Source organism: Labrus bergylta, chromosome 3, assembly GCF_963930695.1.
Source record: "Labrus bergylta chromosome 3, fLabBer1.1, whole genome shotgun sequence".
NCBI classification, from domain to species: domain Eukaryota; kingdom Metazoa; phylum Chordata; class Actinopteri; order Labriformes; family Labridae; genus Labrus; species Labrus bergylta.
This window is the reverse complement of record NC_089197.1, coordinates 8,585,140-8,606,411: the sequence shown is the minus strand read 5'-3', so window position 1 is coordinate 8,606,411 and position 21,272 is coordinate 8,585,140. Positions and strand designations below refer to the sequence as shown.

The 21,272-nt window shown below is 42.9% G+C and overlaps 1 protein-coding gene across 1 annotated transcript; it reads left to right on the top strand.

Annotated features, from left to right (window-relative positions):
* The first annotated feature begins 1,007 nt into the window (after positions 1-1,007).
* Positions 1,008-6,420, top strand: cebpg (CCAAT enhancer binding protein gamma). The gene is made up of 2 exons (XM_020640195.3): positions 1,008-1,166; positions 2,637-6,420. Exon 2 carries the CDS (start codon positions 2,731-2,733, stop codon positions 3,226-3,228), a length of 498 nt encoding a protein of 165 aa, XP_020495851.1. The 5' UTR covers positions 1,008-1,166; positions 2,637-2,730; the 3' UTR covers positions 3,229-6,420.
* Positions 6,421-21,272: the final 14,852 nt, after the last annotated feature.

Here is a 21,272-nt window from a genome sequence, read left to right as displayed (position 1 = left end):
TGGGGCGAGCGCACCAACCGCTACGCCACCAGCGCCCCAGAGTCCCCAAACTTCAACTAAACATGACAGGATGTTGCTGCTACACAGAAGCGCTTTGTCATGTCTGCAAAGGCTGCAAGAAAGAGATACTGTGTTTATTCTGTGAACATGTTCTGACATGGTTTGATTTCAGGAAGAAAGAAAAAAACCGACCCCCCCTCATATGAAAAAGAAAAATAGGTATTGCATAATCTCAAGAAAACCAAACATGAACCTGATATCTCCACAGCATTCTGTGTCTCTGTGTTCCTCTTAGGGTGCCAAAGAGAAACTTAAGAGAGCGTTGAAAGACAGGTTTCACGTCTGAAGCCAAAGTTATCCAAAGTCATCAACATGTTTTAGTCTCATGTACACAGCATTCAGTGAAGCTGTAATTAAATTATTCAATGATATGCTAAACTTGACAGTTTTTATGAATGAATGTAACAAATATGTAAAAGAAAAGGGGACCACAAACAGAAACACAATCTGTTTTATTTCAAGTATTTTTTCTTCAATAAGAGATCTACTACAGTTTGTATTAATTTGCTTTCTACGAAATAAAAACTGAAAGTTACAAGCGTGTGTGTATTTGTATCTGTCCTTCAGTTGTCTGATGTAACACCTTTCCTGTAGCCTACATGTTACACAGCAGGGTTTTTAAACTAAAATTAATCCTAAAATGGATTCATGTTCAAAGATGTTAAAAACTAATATAAATTGTTGATCGTAGTAGTAATAGTACCCGTATATTTAGTAGTTTCAATGTGATCAAATTTCGTCATTCCGAAGTGAAGTCATGCCTGTATGGACTCATTTGACCAACCTCATATTACATAAACAAAATCAACAGAAAACAGCCCGCTCTCATTGCTCCAACCAGATGTCAATCATAGGGTGGCATTGCATCACTTTGGCGTACACTCACCTGTGATTGGCCGCACGCTAGATTCGCTGCCGCCCCCTCGCCTCTGATTGGCTGATTCTTGACATTGCCGTACATGGTAAAAGAGATTTCGCAATCCTCTCCTCTCCATGTTCCAAACAAAAACACACAAGAGCTCACACAGACAGGATTTAACTTCAACTTTCTACGATTACTTTTGAAACTTTTGACGGATGGTTAACCCCACCACCACCCCGTGAAGGTAAGCTGTGTTTTAAACTCTTTGTCGGTCCGAAAAAAGGACAGCTAATAGCGCGGTTACGGCTTGTTAGCATCTGAAGCTAACTAGCTGGCTAGCTGCCCGGCTAAACAGGCAGTGCCCGGGCTTGTTTTAAGAAGAAAGTGAACACCAGTTTTCGACTCTTTTAAGCCCAAAAAGGTCAGTTATCAGCGCCTGTCTTTAAAGCGGGACGTCTTCATTGTTGTCGTGAATTATCTGTTGGCGGCTTTGAGTGAACAAAAAGTTGTTAAAGTGGTTTGAATGTTGTTATTTTTTTACTAGGATCGATTCCTACGGATTTGTTTACGCGACACGAGACATTTACGTGTGTTTCAGTGTTTCAAACTTAATTTAAGTCATGTATAAACTCAGATTAGTGCTTAGCCTCGCATGACTTCGGAGTTCCCCTCTTTCCGCACAAAGAGAGACGGCGATGATGCAACAGCGAGCAACAGCCGGAGCTATGCTGGTTTTCACCCGGAGCGCTTTCCCCTGCGCACAGCTGACTGGCTGCATGGCAACGCGCCGACCAATCACCGCAGCGCCGCTAATTGGCCGTACAGAATAGTAATCCCGACCAATTAGCATGTCGGGAAACCTGCTGCTGCTGCTTGTGGATAACAGGGCGGAGGAGGAGGAGGAGGAGGGTGTTTATGAGCAGCAGTGGAGGTGGTGAAGCCTCCTGATTGATGGATTGAGGTCAGCTGAGAATCTGCAGGATGACTGCAGATGTTAAATAAAAAAAATAAGATGTGTGGTTCACTCACATGTCTGACAAGTACAGTTGACTAGAGAGGCCACAGATTATTATGTGTGTTCTATAATTTGCATCTAAATTGTGAAAACAAATGTGAGTTTTGACTTTTAATTGTTCATATTATCACTGAGGACGAATCTGAGGCCCGATTCTGCTCTAAAGGCGCGTTGCAACCAATTATTTATCCATTATGGTATCAGCGACTATTAAACACAAAAGTATACCATCTGTACTTTCACCTATATTATTTTTGGGTTTGTTGTTTTCCGCTGCAAAACAGGACAACTAGCTTAGGACGTGGAGCGTGCTTCATATTTTTTTGAGTTTTTGAGAAATCTCATGTCAGTGGAATCACCACTGCGTAATCGTTACTACAAATGGAAGGTGTGTGGTCGCACGGTCTGGCTGAAACATCTCTTTTTGTTGCATTTAGAAGGTTATCATGTTAAATGTTCAAAAATTGGTTGAAACTGTCCATAAGGACTCCAACGTTTTTAAAAATCGGTTAAGATAGGAAAATCATCTAGTGTGTAGCCAGCCCTACTTGACCAAATCTGTAATCATAAATTGTTGGTTATGTTGACAATGATGATGCACGTAGAGCATTAAGAACATTTCCTGTAAATTATTAGATTGATGGCCCAGCAGTTTGAGATCTTCCTGAATGTTTTAATAACGTTGTCGTCTTCCTTTAGGCGAGACGAAGAATCCAAAACCTACTTCCTGTAACCAATTCATCTCTACAACTGAGGAGACTCAGAGATCAGTACTTGCAGGCAGCAAATCCAAATGAGCCGGCTGTCGCAGGCGAAATTAAACACAGCTGACCACATCAGCGTGAGCGTCATCCAGAGTCAGGCCCACACCTCAGCTCCCTCCTCGTCCCTGACGGCAACCGTAGCCGGACTACAGCAGGTCCCTCAACTCATTCCAGCAAACCCTTCAGCAGGAGGTGGAAAGGCCCTCCCACCCAGCAAGATGAAGAAGCCCTCTGCAGACAAAGACAGCGACGAGTACCGCCAGCGGCGTGAACGCAACAACCTGGCGGTGAAGAAGAGCCGCATGCGCAGCAAGCAGAAGGCGATGGACACGCAGCAGCGCGTCAACGAGCTCAAAGAGGAGAACGAGCGGCTAGAGGCCAAGATCAAACTGCTGAGCAAAGAGCTGAGCGTGCTCAAAGACCTCTTCCTGGAGCACGCCCACAATCTGGCCGACAACGTCCAGCCGCCCACAGGTGCTGATGGCACAAGCCCCGCCCCAAACAATTCCTCCACCAATGGGCAGTGAGGGGAGGGGCCACAGAAACATTAGATTACTGGAGCTGGCTGCAGCTTTTCTGAAGATTTCTGTCAGTATGAAAGTTGGAGCCGCATCTTCTCCGCTGCTTTTTTTTCGGCTTACTACTTATTTTCTCGTATTTAATCTCCCCGCCTTCTTGACAAAACGTTCCACGATCCTCCTGGAAACTTGTTGTCCACCTTTCTGGGGAAAATTCTATAAATGCATTTTTATGACCTTTACAAAATGTGAGTTAGATTTTCATCAAAAAGTCTTTTTTTTAAGTAGTTAAAGTTTGTATCAGATAGGAGGTTATTTTTCAGATTCAGACCAGGAGAAATACACAGAACAGACTGATCACGGGAGAAATCAAACGGATTGAACATGTTATTGATTGACTTATTGGAGGAATGTGAGGAGATCCTACAAACTGAGACGTTGTACAATGAGGACTAACTCACTCTGGCGTCTGTGGGAACCAAAACATACCTCAGCCCGTTTCCTCTTCCTGTTGGCTCCTTTAAAAAATCAGACAGGCTGGATGTTTGACTTTCTTGTTGCACCGCTGCGTTGGCAGGATGAAGATGTTAACTATTGAAATTCCCTGTTTTTAGGATGTGTATTTTCTTCTGTTGTTCTACAAAGAGTTTTTATCATTACACGTCGATGTTTCGAGGACAGTTGTGGTCGTCAGAGTTTGGGCCGTCTTTCAATTTATCGTAAGACTCGGTATCAAACACATTTTAAATTTGCAGAACTTAATTTTTCAATCACCAGAGAGGGTGAAACTCTGACATCCAGCCTGTTCCTCAGAAAACACAGAATTGTCCTGTGCAGAATGATTAGTGTTTGAGTCGAGTATTTTTAATGTCCGAGTCGGTCTGTTAAGGTGGAAGTTTTATTTCACAGGCCGGGTCACTGGGTCAGGTTTGAGGCTGATGTATCTGACCACAGTTACAGCTCTGCACTGTATGAACAGCGGCAGCCCCCAAGAGTTAATAACATAAAGCAGTTATTACTGGTTAAATTAATCAGGTGTGACTGCTGTTATTGGCGATGAATAGTGAATCTTTACGAAGATTTAAAACTAAAAGAAACCGCCACTGATTGATCTACTGATTGTAAAAATATGTAAAGCTAGATTAATCGGACATAAGCTTCAGATCTGACTCCTTAAAGTTATTTATAGAAAATAAAAGATGAACAACAGCTCAGGTTTTGGGAGAAAAGCTCACCACAAACTTGAGAGAAGATCCAAGTTTTGTGTTTAAAAAAGAAAAAGTCAACTTGTGGCGGTGCATGTCAGTCCAGACAGGTGTAGATGTTTGTGGTCTGACTCTGACACCTCATGTTGTCAGACACTTAAAGCGAGCTGCAGCTTCAATTAAATCCAGTTTTGATCGTTTAGCGGCCTCTAATGAGTTCGGAGCAGATCTGGACAGGCACCCTCACCACAGCCCTCGCCTCTAAAGCGTGCCTCAAAGAGGGGCGTGGCCACTGCCTTTGTTGTTGTCAGACTTCATAATTATGTGAGCTTTGTGTAGGCGTGGAGTGTTTGTCTGCAAGGAGCTTCACCTCCCTGCAGGAATGCCGTCTGTCTGAGATTTGCTGCTCCGAAGCCGCTCAGCCGTTCCCACAACGTTCCTATAAGATTTCCAATCAGGCACTCGCAACTGTGCAACAAGCTCTGATCATGTTGCAACCATTTTAAACGTCTCGTTGTGATCGGATATATGGACTTAGTGTTTATGTTGCAACATTCATCCATAAATCCAGCAAGTGCACAGTGACCTTTTTATAAATCAGAAAACAGCATAAAGAGCGAATTGTGGGGAGAAAACATGAGGGTGATGTTCTGAACATGGTCTCTGAATACTACAGGACCCATGAGCCTTAGCTGCAGGTGCTGAAACAATAAAGTAGTTACCCTGCATTCACAGATCTTAAGTTTGGAGGAGCTTTAAGTCCACAATTTTAACAACATGTACACTGTAAGAAAATAATCACAATCACTCAGGACTAATCTTAGCCACCTTACAGAGACAGCAGCTCCAACCTTAGGAAAACTCAAAGTCCTAAAACACATCGAGCTTAAGTTGACAACTTTCTTAACAGCATCCCAACATTGTTTGGCAGCCATGTCCAGGTCGTTTTCCAAACTTTTCTCCGACTCCTGAAGTTCTTGTTATGACTTTTAGAAACTTCAGGTTAATTCTTCACATTTTTACAGACACTACGTGAACGCAGGGTGACTGACTGCCTCAGAAAATGTTTCAGAATCTGATAATAAGTTAACATAAACTTCTGAGTGGTTGCTTGTTATTAAAAATGTGTCACCGTTGTTTATACTTGGTGCTGTTGGTTTAAAGTCCATCATCTCCACCTGTCAGTCAAAACAAGAAGAACCTCCTCCACAAGTTAAAATAAGGCATGTTTCTCTGCAGTTTTCCAATCAAGACGTTTCTCTAAATGGAACTGAAAAAGAATCGGTTCACAAGTTGTAAAGTTTTGACTGATATTGTTGAATATATATATTATATATTCTGAAAGTGATTCTCACAGCGACATCAAAATGGGTTTAAATAAATCAATAATTCATGGCACACTGAAAACGACCTGAGGCTGTTTTGTTCTCACAATAAAGTGACCGTAAAGTCATCCTCAGTGTGCCATGGATTACTGATTTCTGTTTCATATGTTCATGCACCTGAGATCTTAGGTTGGCTGTGCACAGAGCGCCCTGATGGTCATGAAGATCAGGGTTGAAAATATATTTCACAGATGATGTCATCAGTTGATTTAAAGTTGTTGGAAACCTTTAGTCGGGACGTTGTGGGGACGGTTAAAGCTGCACTGAGCACAGCCTGCACCTTTTTTCACTTTTCTATTGTTGTTTTTTTTTCTACACTTGTATTCCAAAAAGCAGCATGTTTATAGAGACGTCTTTGCATGATAGAGGGGGAGGGGAGGGGGGGGGGGGCACTGTGTGCGTCTGCTAAACGTTAACTACACTCAGAGAAAAAGAATCGTTGTGTTTGTGGAGTGAATCAGATTGTCGTCGTGTTGGGATGTGTGTCATGTTCTGCTTTGGTCTGAATGTTGCTGGGCAGCATTTCTCTGTCGTCACTCTCGGCTTTTTTTTTATATCAGAGGAATCTGGGCTAACGTGCATTCTAAATTAAAATTGAGTACAAAAGTTAATCTGTGTTTTGAGTTGTATTTTCTTCTATTAAAAAAAAAAATGTGTTTCTGTTAATGATCCTGCATCGGATGAAAGATTTAGACATCTTGAATATGTTCTCACTAAACTGACACCTGCTCATGAAGAAGTCAAAAGAGAAAACATGATAACCGAGATAAACAGACTGTAAATATGTTTTGAAGTGATGTCACCCATCTGTTCCTGCAGGGGGCTCCGGAGTCTCATCAGCAGCAGCCGCCATGTTGGAAATCCTGTCTCAGCCTAACGTTCAGTCAACCTAACGACAGGCTGAGAGCTGGAGCTGAGGCGGGTTTGAAGCCTCTTGACAAACCGTTACATCTGATGTCCTTCATTGATGCCCTTTGCAAATTTTCTTACTTGTATCCTCGTCCAGCTTACTCGCCGCCTACCAAACAAGGGTACGGTTGGCTGTAGAAACGCAAACAGGTTCAGGTTTTACCGAACCAAACTGTGCTGAACCATATCGGATCGCTTGGTGGAAACGGGGCTAAACAGTCTACCGTAAAGTGACCCTGAATAAATAAAGTAAAACCTTCAATATCAGAAAAAAAATGGACAAGAAAGTTGGTTTAGCGTTTAATATGACTCAAAAAGAGAGGAACAAATCTTCCACTTTTGATCGATTGTCTCATTGAGTTGCACTGATTACAGTTGAAAAACATCTTCATGTTCAGAGTTTCTGTTCCTGACGGTCTGAAGCTGGTCTTACATCCTCCACAGACTCTCATGGAGAAATGTTATTTGTCTTCATTCATTTGATAAAAATCACTCTCAGTACTTTAAAAACCTTTCATCTTCACAAGAGTGACTCCATGCCGTGGTCATGAAATACTTCAATAATTGAACAACAGAAATAATCCCGGCTGGAGGGAAATGTGAAGTTACTCTCTTTTTTTTAAATCTGTGTCTTGTCTTTTTCTCCTCTACTTGTTTTTCCTTTTTATGTGTTTTGTAACTCATTTTAATTTCTTTTATCCTAAAAACTTTCACTCAGAAACAAAACAAAACAAATTTAAAAAATAAAAAATAAATAAAAAGTTTAAGGGTAAAAGATCAAATTTATGTCAGTGTTTTAAATTTCTCTTCACTTGTTACTGGTCCTTGTGAAGGGTTAAATCAGTGTGTGTGTGTTCGTGTGTGTGTGTGTGTGTCTCAGACTGATAAGAACTTTCTGATGAGACTGAAATCAAACACAGAGAGTTGAATGTGCAGCTCGATCAGCCTTGACGAGCCAGCAACAGAGCGATGAAGGTGAATGATTGACACGATGACATCATGACCGCCCGAGCTCTTTTTTTTTTCATTTATAATGTGTGACGTTCAAAGGTTAACGAGCGTGCCCGTCAGCTCACAGTGTTCAAGGTTTTACGTCTCCTCCTGACACAGAACCAGTCCTCCCACCTCCTCTCCTCCCATTGTTCTCCCATAATTGCAGCGCTGCGTCAGCGTCTAAAAATAAACCTGAACATCATCTTTATTTAGAGCAGCTCCGAGTCTAAATCACTCAGATTACACTTAATCTGAAAATGAGCAGGAGAGCTGAATCCTCCACGTTTGTCTGTCTGCAGACGGAGATCGACGGCTTCACGAGTTCAAGATGATTTACACAAAAAAAAATAATAAAAGATTTATTTATTTTGGTTGTTTCAGAGTGAAATATCCGTTTAGTCTCATTATTGATGAGACAGATGTCTGCATTGTCACATTAAAAGCAGATTAGTATTTCTGGCCAAGCCTGGAGCTATGAGGGTGCAAAAGGTTGCATTGCACCCTCATTTTAAATATCTGCACCCTGAATGTGGCCTGTCTGTTCACTGGCGACCATGTGCAAATTACGTTATTTTTCCTTGTTATTGCCTTTCACTGTAGCTGCACCCTCTGTAATCTCTGATGCGCCCTGTTTGATGTAGAACTGGGCCTGTTTCTGGCACAACTTCACCAACTGTACTATGGAGAGTGAAAGGCTTGAAGAGGTCAAAAAAGCTCCAGCAGCACTCGTAGTAGGAAGATCAACTTTATTAACTACATATAGATCAACGCGTTTTGACTTGTTGCCTTCATCAGGGTCAAGTGTTGCATCTTCACATCAGCCTGAAGAATTTCACAGAAGCCCTAAGTCGTCATGCATCCACACATTTTGCTTTATTTTCCCGTATTAGACAATTTAAGTTTGTTTCAAAGCACATCTGCTGTCACTCCTAAAGTTGAGAATAAAATGTGACATGTTGGATAAAACACTGCAGCTGAAGTGCTCACTAAATGTTCTGCAACCAAACAAAACAAGGAGCAAAAAAAAAAGGCTTAAAAGTTGCAGGGCGGGAGGGGGGGGAGTGTGATATTAAATAAGGGGGAAGTCTCATGCGGAAAGACGCTGTGATCTGAAACAGAAATAAACAGTTTGCTTTTGAAAGGTTCGGTCCATTGCAAACCTTCACTTCTACCCCTCATCATCACCAACGATCCTCTGCTCTGATTGGTTTCTGATGGAGAGTTTCTTGGCCGTGTCTATATTACCCTTTCCCCCTCCCTCCCTTCCCCCCCCTCTGGTGCCTGGGGGAGAGGAGGTCAAGCTGAGGGTGTGCAAGGCAGTTTCAGTCCAGGAGAGAGCGAGATAGAGAGTGTTGCTGGCCTCCAGAAGCTCTGAATGTGAACGGATATTAATGTTCTGCAAAACGCGAGCATTCAGGAGTTATCAGGAACATAACTCAGCCTCTGTCTCTGTGTGTGTGCGCTCGCGTGCATTTCATTTTTGTGTATTTATCAACAACCAAACTTGTGAGTGAGAGCAGGACATGTTTAAAGCACTGGGAGAGTTTTAGGAGGCAAATACACATATTAACATTCAAAGTTGAATTTGTTAGCCAAAAGGCTATCTTCAGATTTTAGAATAGGCTCCCTGAGCAGAAAGATATAAAACAAGAAAGGAACAATAAATAAGGTGCATGTTTTGGTTGTTTGCCAGGAGGCTGAATGGGCAGCTGTGGGTCAGTGGTAGAGGAAGTATCTTAACAAGGAGGAGGTGTAGCTAGGGTTCGATCCCCAGCCTGCAGCCACATGTCCGATGTGTCCTTGGGAAAGACACTTTGCACTAAATTGCTCCCACTGCTGTGTCAGCGGTGTATGAATGTGTATGAATGGGATTAGTTAACACTGATGGACTCTTTACTCAGCAGCCTCTACCATCAGTGTGTGAATGTGTAGGTGTGACCTGCGGTGTAAAAGCGCTTTGAGTAGCCAGAAGTCGAGAAAAGCGCTATTCAAGCTCAAGTCTATTTACTATTTAATACCCGCCTCAGCTCTATCTCTTTAGTCATTTTCATAAATGGATTCCTGAAAATTTCTAAAGAATTTCAGGAGGACTGAACCTGAAATCCTCCTGACTTCCAATCGTAGCCGCCACAGTAGCTGTGATGACGTCACACCCCAAGTTAACCACACTCCCGTTACGATTTGGTAGTCTATCAAGCAACATGGACGCCTCTAGGAGTACCTCTGTTTTGTTAGCTAATACAAGGCGATAACAACCCACTACTTGAAAGTTTGCACATTAAAATAACAGATAGAACTTACATGATACTATCGATTGATGTTATTACACAAAAAGAGGGCTAATAAACACAACAGTTGCAGCTTAAATGTTACCGTTGGTGCACGTAGCCGCCATGTTGGATTTGAACTCCGGCTTCTGAAGGGTCTCCAAGTTTCCAAGTTGGAATGCAGACTTCAGAGAGACGTTCCTGATGATGTATCAGACCGGCAACTCGGAATTTCTGGCTTCCGACTTCAAATGGAACGCACCATCAGTCCGTGTGTTATACAGGATATGGTATTGTCACACGACGATTGACATCACTCACATCCAATGAAAATGGGCCAATCAGATTAAATGATTATGTCAGAGAAAAAGTTGACTGGTGCTGACCGAAGCAGATTCAATTCAAATCGGCCGTAAATAGGCAGCCAGCGCAGACAGGTAGCGATGGAGCTGGACACACTAGGCCGACAATCTGTCCAACTACGACCGACGGCAGACGATCTCCTTGGTGCGTCAGGGCATCCATGGAAGATACTGTAGGAGAGGCAGTGAAGTTCAGGCACAGAGACAAATAACAGCCCTGAGGTACGACGTGCCCCCTTTCTTTTCTCTGAGAGCCACTGAAAAGATTCACATCGTCTGAACATCACATCACTAATACTTTTCCTGTGCTGAGGGTTTGTTGCACATTTTTTTGGTTAAAATATTCCGTGCATGTTTGTGTTCTTGTTTCTGTCATAATAAGTGTTGATAGGCATGTTTTGGCTGTGGTGTTTATGGGTGTGTATGTGTGCGTGTGTGTGTGGGTGTGTGTATTTGTGTGTGGACAGTAAAACAGAGTTGTAGTGAACTTTCTCTCTTCCCACGATGTCTTGCTCTCTCTTCCTCTCCAGATGGGGAGACATGAAAACGTTGAAACTTCAAACATAAAAATGAGCGATGGCCTCGTCCTCCATCGCCAAGATACGTTTGTTTAAAATCCACCTCCTCCGAGAATCTGGCACCGCGCTTCACTCAGGAACATCTGGAAATCATGTTCTCCGACTGTTTCCCTTTCTTCCACTTCTTCTTCTGCGTTTTACAGAGTGAAGCCTCTGAGCGACTGTCAGCAGAAGAAATGAGAGACATTGGACTACAGAAACACATTTTTACTGACTTTAAAACTTCTCACATCTTTTACTTCAATGTAGAAAGTATTCAAATGTTAGAGGTAAGTAGTGCCTGAAGAAAAACGTGTTGAAGAAAGTGTTGTAGTACTGGAAATCGGCAGTCTCGAGACCACTTTCTGAAGGTCTTGGTTCTCATCTTGGAATCGTAAGCATTTTTACTCTGTCTTGTCTCGATCTCAGACTGGGCGGACTCCGGATTTTAAATCCAGACCGGTCAAGAACACCACTGATCTTTTTCTAAAAGAACAAGAGCAATTCATTCATAATTTGTTTTTACTCCCCCCGGTTACGGCCACAAGCTTCCCTGTGTTACGGTCTAAGTGAGTGACCCGCCTGCTGCACACTGGATGATGATTATTCTGTAATATTTACGGTCTTGGTCTTAGTCTCGCTCTGCCCTGCCCCTGTCTTGGTTTTGGTCTTGACTCGGCCTTGATCCCTAAATGTCTTGGTCTTGTCTCTGAGCACTCAGTTAGTGTAGTCTTGAAAACAACACTAAATACATTCTACTGGGAGTGGCAGAGTCGAGTGCACGTTGCCGGAGTCAGAGTTGGTACACTGAAGTCGACTTGCTAACTTAAGGCCCTGAAACACCGAGGAGATCGTCGGTTGTAGGACCGTCGGTGAGCGGACGTCGCCCTAGTTTTTGCAGTGTGTCCGAGTCTGTCACTACCCGTCGGCCGTTTTTTGGCCCATTCTACATGCCGGCCTTGGTCTCCACTAATTCTTTGCTGTCTGCTTGGTGTGTCAGGGCCTTAAGCTAACAGGCTAAAAGAACACGAATAAGCTTGTTCTAACAGTATTAACACTTCATAACCAGTTAACTTGGTCTTTGGGGAAAGTTTCCAAAATAACCATGGTCTCATTGTGAAGTTTGGATATAAAAAAGGTTCAGATTTTCCTGTTTTGTTGTTGATATCAGGTAATGTATAACATGGTTGTTAGCGCCCAGAAGACTCTATATTAGCCACTATACTATCAGCCATCGAGTGCAAACAGACCAGCAAGAATCACTCACTGATTGTCTACTTTTTTTTTCATCTTTGTTTAGAACTCACCTTCAGCTCACAGCGAGATAATATCTCAAACCAAACTCCAACCAGCTGATCCGACCAGACTCATGTGTCCATGGATGTTTTCCTCTGAAGTCAAAACTTGATGAATACGTTTCTGATATCTCAACAAAGTCCAACACTTCAGAGAGAATAAACACAAAGTGTGCGGTCCGGCATCTTCACTCAATCTTTTCTGTTTGGTCTGAGACTTTAAATATTAAAAGTCTGTTGTTCTGTTCTCTTACAAAAGTGTTTAAGTCAGCAGGTTGAGAAGGCAGCAGCAGACTCAGATCAGTTTGAGGGTGAGTCAGCTGCCTTCTAGGATCCACATGCTAAATGTTGCTCTGCTTATCATCTTTCTGACTCTTAATGGGACCATAAATTACAAAAATGTACATCCTTCTCATGAGGAAGACTTGGAACTATAGAGGAGATAGGAAGCATAAACTTGTTTAAAAATGTTCACTGAGGTGATAGATGACGTGAGAAGTGGGTTTATTTTCTCATGGACTTTGTTTTTTGCAACCAGTGGAGTTGCCCCCTGGTGCCTTTCAATCCCAGAGACCACGCCCACTTCTTCTACAGTTTGTGGTTGAATCCTTTAAAGCCCCTGGAAACCCAAATCCTCAAGAAGCTTCTGACTATGTTATGTATTCTATACATAATATCGACTCTCGTTAATTTAAATCAGGAGAGTCTCAATTAAGAGTTTACAACTATTTATTTTACAGTTCAGGAAAAGATAAATATTCCATGTCTTTGGCGATTAGCTCTGTCATGATGACATCATGCACTCAGAGGGTAGCAAGGCCGACAGCAGGATAGGATACCCCCTATGGAGTCTAAAACCTGGTGGTGGTGATGATAACCCCCTATGGAGTCTAAAACCTGGTGGTGGTGATGATACCCCCTTATGGAGTCTAGACTCTGGTGGTGGTGGTGATACCCTCCCATGGAGTCTAGACTCTGGTGGTGGTGGTGATACCCTCCCATGGAGTCTAGACTCTGGTGGTGGTGGTGATACCCTCCTATGGAGTCTAGACTCTGGTGGTGGTGATGATACCCTCCTATGGAGTCTAGACTCTGGTGGTGGTGATAACCCCCTTTGGAGTGTAGACTCTGGTGGTGGTGATAACCCCCTTTGGAGTCTAGACTCTGGTGGTGATACCCCCTTATGGAGTCTAGACCCTGGTGGTGGTGGTGATACCCCCTTATGGAGTCTAAACTCTGGTGGTGGTGGTGGTGGTGATGATACCCTCCTATGGAGTCTAGACTCTGGTGGTGGTGGTGATACCCTCCTATGGAGTCTAGACTCTGGTGGTGGTGGTGATACCCTCCTATGGAGTCTAGACTCTGGTGGTGGTGGTGGTGATACCCTCCTATGGAGTCGAGACTCTGGTGGTGGTGGTGGTGATACCCTCCTATGGAGTCTAGACTCTGGTGGTGGTGATGATACCCTCCTATGGAGTCTAGACTCTGGTGGTGGTGATAACCCCCTTTGGAGTGTAGACTCTGGTGATGGTGGTGATACCCCCTTATGGAGTCTAGACTCTGGTGGTGATACCCCCTTATGGAGTCTAGACCCTGGTGGTGGTGGTGGTGATAACCCCCTTTGGAGTCTAGACTCTGGTGGTGGTGGTGGTGATACCCCCTTATGGAGTCTAAACCCTGGTGTTGGTGGTGGTGATACCCATGGGGACCCCCCCCCCCCACCCTTCTGTCTGACAGTGATAGTCTCCTGCTGTGAGGTGTATATGTGAACAGCTAGGTAAGGAGAATATCCGGAGCAGTCCTCCTGAAATGATCTAGATCTTTTCAGGAGTGCAGATGTGAAAACAGCTGATGTCTTTGTGTCACACCTCAGTGCTCTCAGAAGAGTTAGGTGCTGATTTAGTGGGTGCAATGCATGTGATGGCCGAACTCTTCAGTGCTGTTCAGTTGGGTGTGTGGAGACTAATTATCTGGCATTAAAGGAGTCTCCTCTGCATCCCAAAAATCAATTTCCATTTTTGTTTCCATTGATCTGTTAAAAGATTTCCCTGAGATCTGTGCAAATATTGTTTTGATATTTTGCATTGCTTCATATAGACGACTCCAGAGAATATCTATCTATCATCAGGTAGTGATTACAGGACAGTCAGGAGCAAATGGCAGGAACATTGGGCTCACTGGGCTCACTGGGGGGGAACCAGTAAACACCAGTAGAGGATTTATCGGCTCCCTGCAGATCTGATCCAGATGGATCCAATCAGCTTCCTGCACAGAAACAGACCTCCTGAGAGATCAACCGACAAGATAAAACTCGACTGCTCTAACTGACTTCTTCTTCTTGGTCTTCTCTGTAAGCTTCTTTTTTTTTTTTTTTCTAAGTCTTGTCCTCCTCTTCTTCTCACTGGTTTATGTCATTCTCCCTTTTTCCTTCTCCTTCCTTGTTTCCTTCCCTTTTTTTGTTGCCTTTTCTCTTCTTCTGATCTAGCTCTTGTTCTTTTTCCTATCCGTATTCTTTTTCTGCTTCTTTTTTTGCTTCCTCTTCTTTTTCCTCTCCTCCGTTTTATTGGTCCTCTTCCTTACCTCTCCGTTTTTCTTCTTTTTCTCCCTCCTTCTTTTATTCTTCCGATCTTTTTCTGACTAATGATGAGTTGTTTTTTGTTTTTTGAGTTAAATATGGTTTTATTCATTTCGTTTTATTTTTTGAATTAGTTTTTGTTATTCATTTTCCTTCTTCTTCTCCCTCATCCTTTACTTCATCTTGTCCTCTCATTTCATTCTACTTCCTCCTCTTAGTATTATATTATCTTCTTCTGTTTTTCTTGTTGTTTTTTGTTTGTTTGAGATGCCTTTCCATCCTCTTCTTTTCTCTTCCCTCTGCCTCTACTTCTTCTTCTCTGTCATCTTCTTCTATATATGGTGAGGGGGAGTAACATACACACCGACGCCAAAAAAGCAGTTTTTACAGCAGAAATTGACATTTTCTAAAAAAACCCGCCTCAGCTCCAGCTCTCAGCCTGTCATTAGGTTGACTGAAAGTGAGGCTGAGACAGCATTTCCATCACGGCGGCTGCTGCTGATGAGCCTCCGGAGCCCCCTGCAGAAACAGATGGCTGACGTCACTCAGGCTTCATCCGTTAATATATACACTGTATGCTCTGATACTGTGATCACTGCTAACACATCACACTGCTCCCAGCTTCATGGATGACAATCTTTGACCATCTGAAGTGTCCCCTTTGCCTGCACTATTCCCACTTCTTTTGCCCGTCGTCATGGTAACTGTAATGTGCAGCTGACCCTTCCCATCAACATCAGCCCTTAAGGAGTCCAGGATGCTCCGGGGGGGGGGGGTTTCTGCCTCCCTCAGCGTGTGTGTGTGTGAGGTGAGCTGTGATCACTCTGCAGGTTTAGATTCCAGCCTGACTGTCGGCAGGATTTTCATTCTTCTTTTTGTGTGGCGACCAATCACTGTGATCTGTTGTTTACTTACTGTTAATAAACCACAGCCACGCAGTTAACGCTCAGATTAAACTCAAATCAGACGGGGATTTGTTTACTCGTACAAGAAAGCTGCATTTGATATCAATGTCTGTGTGTTTGGACTGAGTTTCCTGTTCCTGGTTAGTCTGCGTCTAAGACATTGGACGGAGCAATTTGCTCTAAGCAGACACACTTCATACGGCGCAGTTTCGGTAGCTGGCTGTTCATCATGAGCCTGGATTTGCCCGAGATTTCTGCCTCTTTAGGAAGTTTATGCTTGTTATGCCCCATACAATGTCATGTTTATAGACATCTCACTTGTTTGTTTTTGTGGTGTGCTTGTATTTATCTACTTCACCTTTCCTGTCATAGAAACTGGAAGTAAAAGAATAGGCCATGAGCCGCTGAGTCGGCTGCAGCGCTTTTAGTAGCTCAGTAGTTTCACGTTTCTTCTATTCCTGCAAGCTAATGCAACGTCTGAAAGTATAAACGTTGATTCTATGTGTATTCATTTAGAAAGGATGTTTTTTTGTATCTATGTAGATGCTAACTTTATTGGGGAAGGTTTAGCTGCTTGGATAGTTAGCTTCAGCAGCTAGCGAGGCCTACACAATACTTGGCACTCTGTTTTCGTTGGATCGTTTCCGTGTAAACATGGCTTTTTTACACTTGGATTTTTTGTGAAACTAAAGCAAACAAGATCTTCCTGTGAATCTTACAGGAACACCACATTTTTTACAGTTCATCCTGATGGATCGAGCATGAACATCTGAACTACATTTTGTCATAAATCCATCCAACAGGTGTTTACGTTTTTCAGTCTTAACAGAAGAGGAGGACAGACAGAAATATATTCTCATTGCTTACCCTGATAACATTTCTAAAAATATCCCTTACATCACCATCTAGTCCTTAATAGCTCTCTAAGATACGTTTTTCTCTCTCCATGCTGTCAAGTCTGGATGCTGCACATATTTGCGTTGTAATCCCTCACTTGTTTTGGTTAAAAAAATCCGTCATGAGAAATGACTCATTATATTTTGGATGGAGTTTGAGTGCATGTTTCACCTTGCTCAAAACAGCTCTTTTTCCTCAACCTAGAGTTTTTACGCTGGTAAACGTATAATCTAAAGCAGTGTAGGGTTTAAATGTGTGTTTGGAGAATGGTCTCTGATTGATGGCTGGACAGCTTCAGCCAGTCTCTGTTGGTCGAACACACAGAAAGCTCCTGTGGGTCTGTGGACGTGTTTTCTGAGGAGGCGGGGAGGCCGAAGGTGAAGCTGTTTATAAAACCTATCGATCAAGACACCACAGCTCGGAGAAGTCTGTCAGACCTCCAGATATCTGTTAGCAATCAGGGACGAAATGATTGACAAGTTCAGGCTTCGCTTGTCAGGAAGAATTAGATGCACAGAGCAGAGCAGAAATAACGCCTCCCGTGTTTCTGATTCATGGCGGAGGTTGATAACGTCACTGGGAGCTTGGCAGAGCTGCTCTCCACACCACTGATTTATTCCAGGTTTCACAACTCATAAACAAGATAAACGCTCGACGCGGGGCTGATCTGAATGTCAATGAGGTAAAATGATGGGAATGTTTTCTCGTGCCGAGCGAGATACTGGAGACATGTGCACTTCATATCCTCTCACCTCCCTGACCTGATCTGGAACGGAGGGTGAAGCTCTCGCTGCAGGGTGTCGGTCAACTGGATGTCCACCATAAACCTCTCTGTGAAACTCAGTATCCGCCAAAGCCTTCTGTTGGAGGCTTGATGTCCACCAGAATCTTAATATCCATTTTAAGCCTTTGTGTGAGAAACAAAAAAAACCTCTGTTCATGATGTGCACAGAATCTCCCCCTGTGAGACTCAGTGAACTCTAAAACCCTCTCTGAGGCTTAATGACCATCAAAGGCCTTTATCTGGGACTTGATGTGCAACAAGACCTTTCCTGTTTGAGACCATATCCACCAAAAACCCTCTATTTGCGTAATGTCCAATTTCTTTTCTTTCTTTTCAGTGACAAGGATGTGGTCGATCTTAAACAAGCCAAACAACTTTATACTGATGGAGAGCTGCACTCATATGGCCAGGATAGTATTTGCTCTTGGATAATTATTTAAGGAATAGTTAAATGTATTTCTGAATAACTTAAATCATTATAAATACAGCTTCTCTGTTTTTTTCTCCACTTGCTTCCATGGTTTTGCCGCCATCATGACAGGCATGCATCTGCTGTGACGTAATTGTGACATCTACTCCAAATTGGTCCATTCAATCATTTTGTGCTCCTTTTGTGTCGCCCTACATTTTTTATTTATTTTATATATTGTTTGAGAACCTATTGTGGTTTTGAATATTTGGATAATTGGAGTCTGCAAGGGCATCCCCAGGGAAGAAAACAGGTAAACTCACAGGGCAGCAAGCGTTGAAGCAGCAGAATGGCAAGCAGCAAGGGGAGGAGCCAAACCAGGCTGAGGCAGAACTGATGCTTTGGGACTTAAAGCTGAGGCAATTTCCAGGTTTACTACAATGCTGGCAGTTCAGAGGCGATCAGGGTGGGGAACAGAGACTTAATCTGAGTGAACATGCTGGAAAGTTTTACATGGCAAAGAACAACCTGGCAATGTGTTGGTGAGCAGGAGAGGCTTAAATCCTGGCTCGAGTATTGATGAGGAGCAGCTGTGTGCCCAGGTGAGCCGAGTTGAGCTCCATGAGATGGCAGTTGCTTGCAGGTGGGCTGCGGTGCACAACTGTGACATCTTCTTGATGTAGTGAGGGCGTTATTGAAGACAATTTGTGTTCTTATGCAGGACATTCATGAAATGTAATGTTTGCAGGATGTTATCTTTCAGAGAATCCTGCAGGAATATGGAGCTGGACCAGAGGCCTCTGCTGTTTCTCATCTCTGCTCCTCACAGGAGGAAACATGAACTGGAACCTCTCCCTGAGAGCTGGACAACAACTGAGACCATAAATCCCTCAGCACAGTCAGTGTGTGTGTGTGTGTGTGTGTGTGTGTGTGTGTGTGTGTGTGTGTGTGTGTGTGTGTGTGTGTGTGTGTGTGTGTGTGTGTGTGTGTGTGTGTGTTTATGTTTATATGTGTATGAAATGAAGCATCTGATTTTAAGCCCATGACTCCGATATTCAATTGTGCACGTTTTCTTTTTTGTATTTTCTAAAGCAGACATCATGGTCGCTCTGAGTGCGATCCAGTCCAAATCAAATCCGCGTGTGTTTTCTTTTCAAAGGAGGCATTAACAAGTTCCCTCAGAGGGGTTCCCTCAGCTCGAAGCCTGATCTTACTGTAAATCTAATTTATTAAACTCATAAGATTCAACTAAATGAATCCAGCCATGCTTCCTTCCTCCTCCGTCCTCTGGGATATGGATTAGCTAATCTGAGTTAAATTGGCCAATAAGTGGCCAGTGTTTAACTTCAGTCGATAAAATGATTATTTAATCTTCAGCGAGCCACGTGTCGCAGCAGCACTCACTGTAGGGATTGAAAACAGACTCTCTGAACTTACTGAGATCCTAAAAGTAGTCTATAATGTTATTTGTATTTTTCTTAACCTAACCTCACATCAATGCAGCTGAACCGAAACGAAACAGTTCTGGTGCAGTGACAATCTGATAGAGAGGAGAAAATCATGAGTGGTCTGTAATAAAAAAACTTCTCAGTCTGAACTTTGAATATGAAGCAGCAGTGCCTAACTGTGGATAACATGAATCATTTCCAAAATCAAAACGGTGCCGTTTTCAAAAAATTCTCCCCCCGTACAGTGTGTGCCCGAGACGACAATAACAATGGTCGGTATTTTTACCTTTGTACAGAGTCAAGCGTGCATCCCCCTGGTTTCAGTGTTAAGTCAGGGGTGCCCAACCTTTTTTGAACCAAGATCTACTTTTAAAGTTGCCAGTCTGCCGAGATCTACCAGTCCACATGTGAGCCGTAGCCATTACCAACAGAAAACGCATTTAATTCGCACACAACAAACAGAAAATAATTTCAGATATAATAAATGAGAGGTTGGTCATTTATGGTTTTGGTTTGTACACAGTAATGGCCTGTTTGTGGACGGAGCCAAACTAGTGGCAGAAAGTTGGGTATATTCCCATCAGAAAGTCATGGACCATCTGGACGCCTTCTCTTCTTTAATAGTTTGGCTGCAGAAGACAAGTTGGCTTTAAGTGACAACGTAACCATTTGCATTGGGGTGACCTGTACTAAGGGATCAAACTAAACGGCCAGTGGACGGACATCTCTGTATACCTTGTGGAAAAACCCAGCATCTATTCTAAAGAAAACTCAAGGCATTTCACACTTTTGACGCATAAAGTTTTTTACTTTGTGTAATGTGCAGGTCATTCAATACCAAGATTTGTCCAATGTTTTTTTGTTTTTTACAGATAGACGTACTGCCTTTTCAGTGGCAAGGACGTGGTCTATCTTAAACAAGCCAAACAACTTTATACCTATGGAGAGCTGCACTTATATGGTCGGGTTAGTATATACTCTTGGATGATTATTTAAGGGATTCCCTGAGTTAAGTAAACCAGCTTCTGGATCTAACTTCATAACTGCCGTACAGATGTCGAGTAATATTGAATTCGTAACTTCCACAGGGGAACGAAATATTTGTCTTGGTGTTTTAGTGCAAAGCATTGAACAGAGAAGTGAAATGTTGACAGCTATATTACTCACCAATCCTACTTCGAAGTTACTTAAACAAAGCAAAACAACGAGATGTAAATAACAACGTAGACATGCAAAGCAACACAAAAACAGACAAACAATGGCCACAAAGAAACTGCTGCACAACCACATTTAGGTGAACAAGTGAGAGCAACTATACTTTTTCATAATATTGAACTCTTGCTTTAAATATGCTAAAATATTTTTTGTGATGGTAAAGATGTCTCATGTCCGCTCAGATTATTAAAATGTCTGTGTTGCAGTGTCTGAATGAGTGTGGGAGCAATTTTGTTTTTTAGTGAGAACAAAAATGCTAAATAGTAGAGGTCTTAGGATGGAGTCTTGGGGAACTCCATGTTTCATGTTTGTCTTATCAATTTACCAACTGAGACTGAGTACTTCTTGTGCTTCACACACTTTTGCAAAGAACCTGAGAGCCCTGCAATTGTCCAGTCTGTCCAGAAGGTTTTTTTTATTTTATTTGGGGGCAGATTAAAACCCGCCCACCCACCTGAAGGACTATTGCCTCTGTACAAGTGGCGCACACACTAACCACTTGTTCATCGGCGCCCCTAACTGTCCAGCGGTTAAAATGCCAACGCCAGGAAACACTTAGATTTGGAATACTATAAGTGAAATGTCTGGACCCGCCCATTAACCTGGAGACTCTTTGCTGTGTGCAGTGCATGCAGCAGCAGGCGTGTGTGTGAACTGCTGCCTCATTTAGAGAATCATTAATCAGAGTAAACAGAGGCTGAGGTGAAGCCCTGGCTGCTCTGCAGGTCCTGCTCTATTCAGACCTGCTCTGGTCTAAATATTAACCCCACAGATAGCCATGCAGTGACCTGGATACACACTCAGAGTCAGTGAGGTGGACAATACAGGCCATGCTGATGCTTTGTGT

Bases quoted from the DNA above. Each gene is read 5' to 3' on its own strand.
- cebpg (XM_020640195.3), top strand. From the start codon at position 2,731: ATGAGCCGGCTGTCGCAGGCGAAATTAAACACAGCTGACCACATCAGC.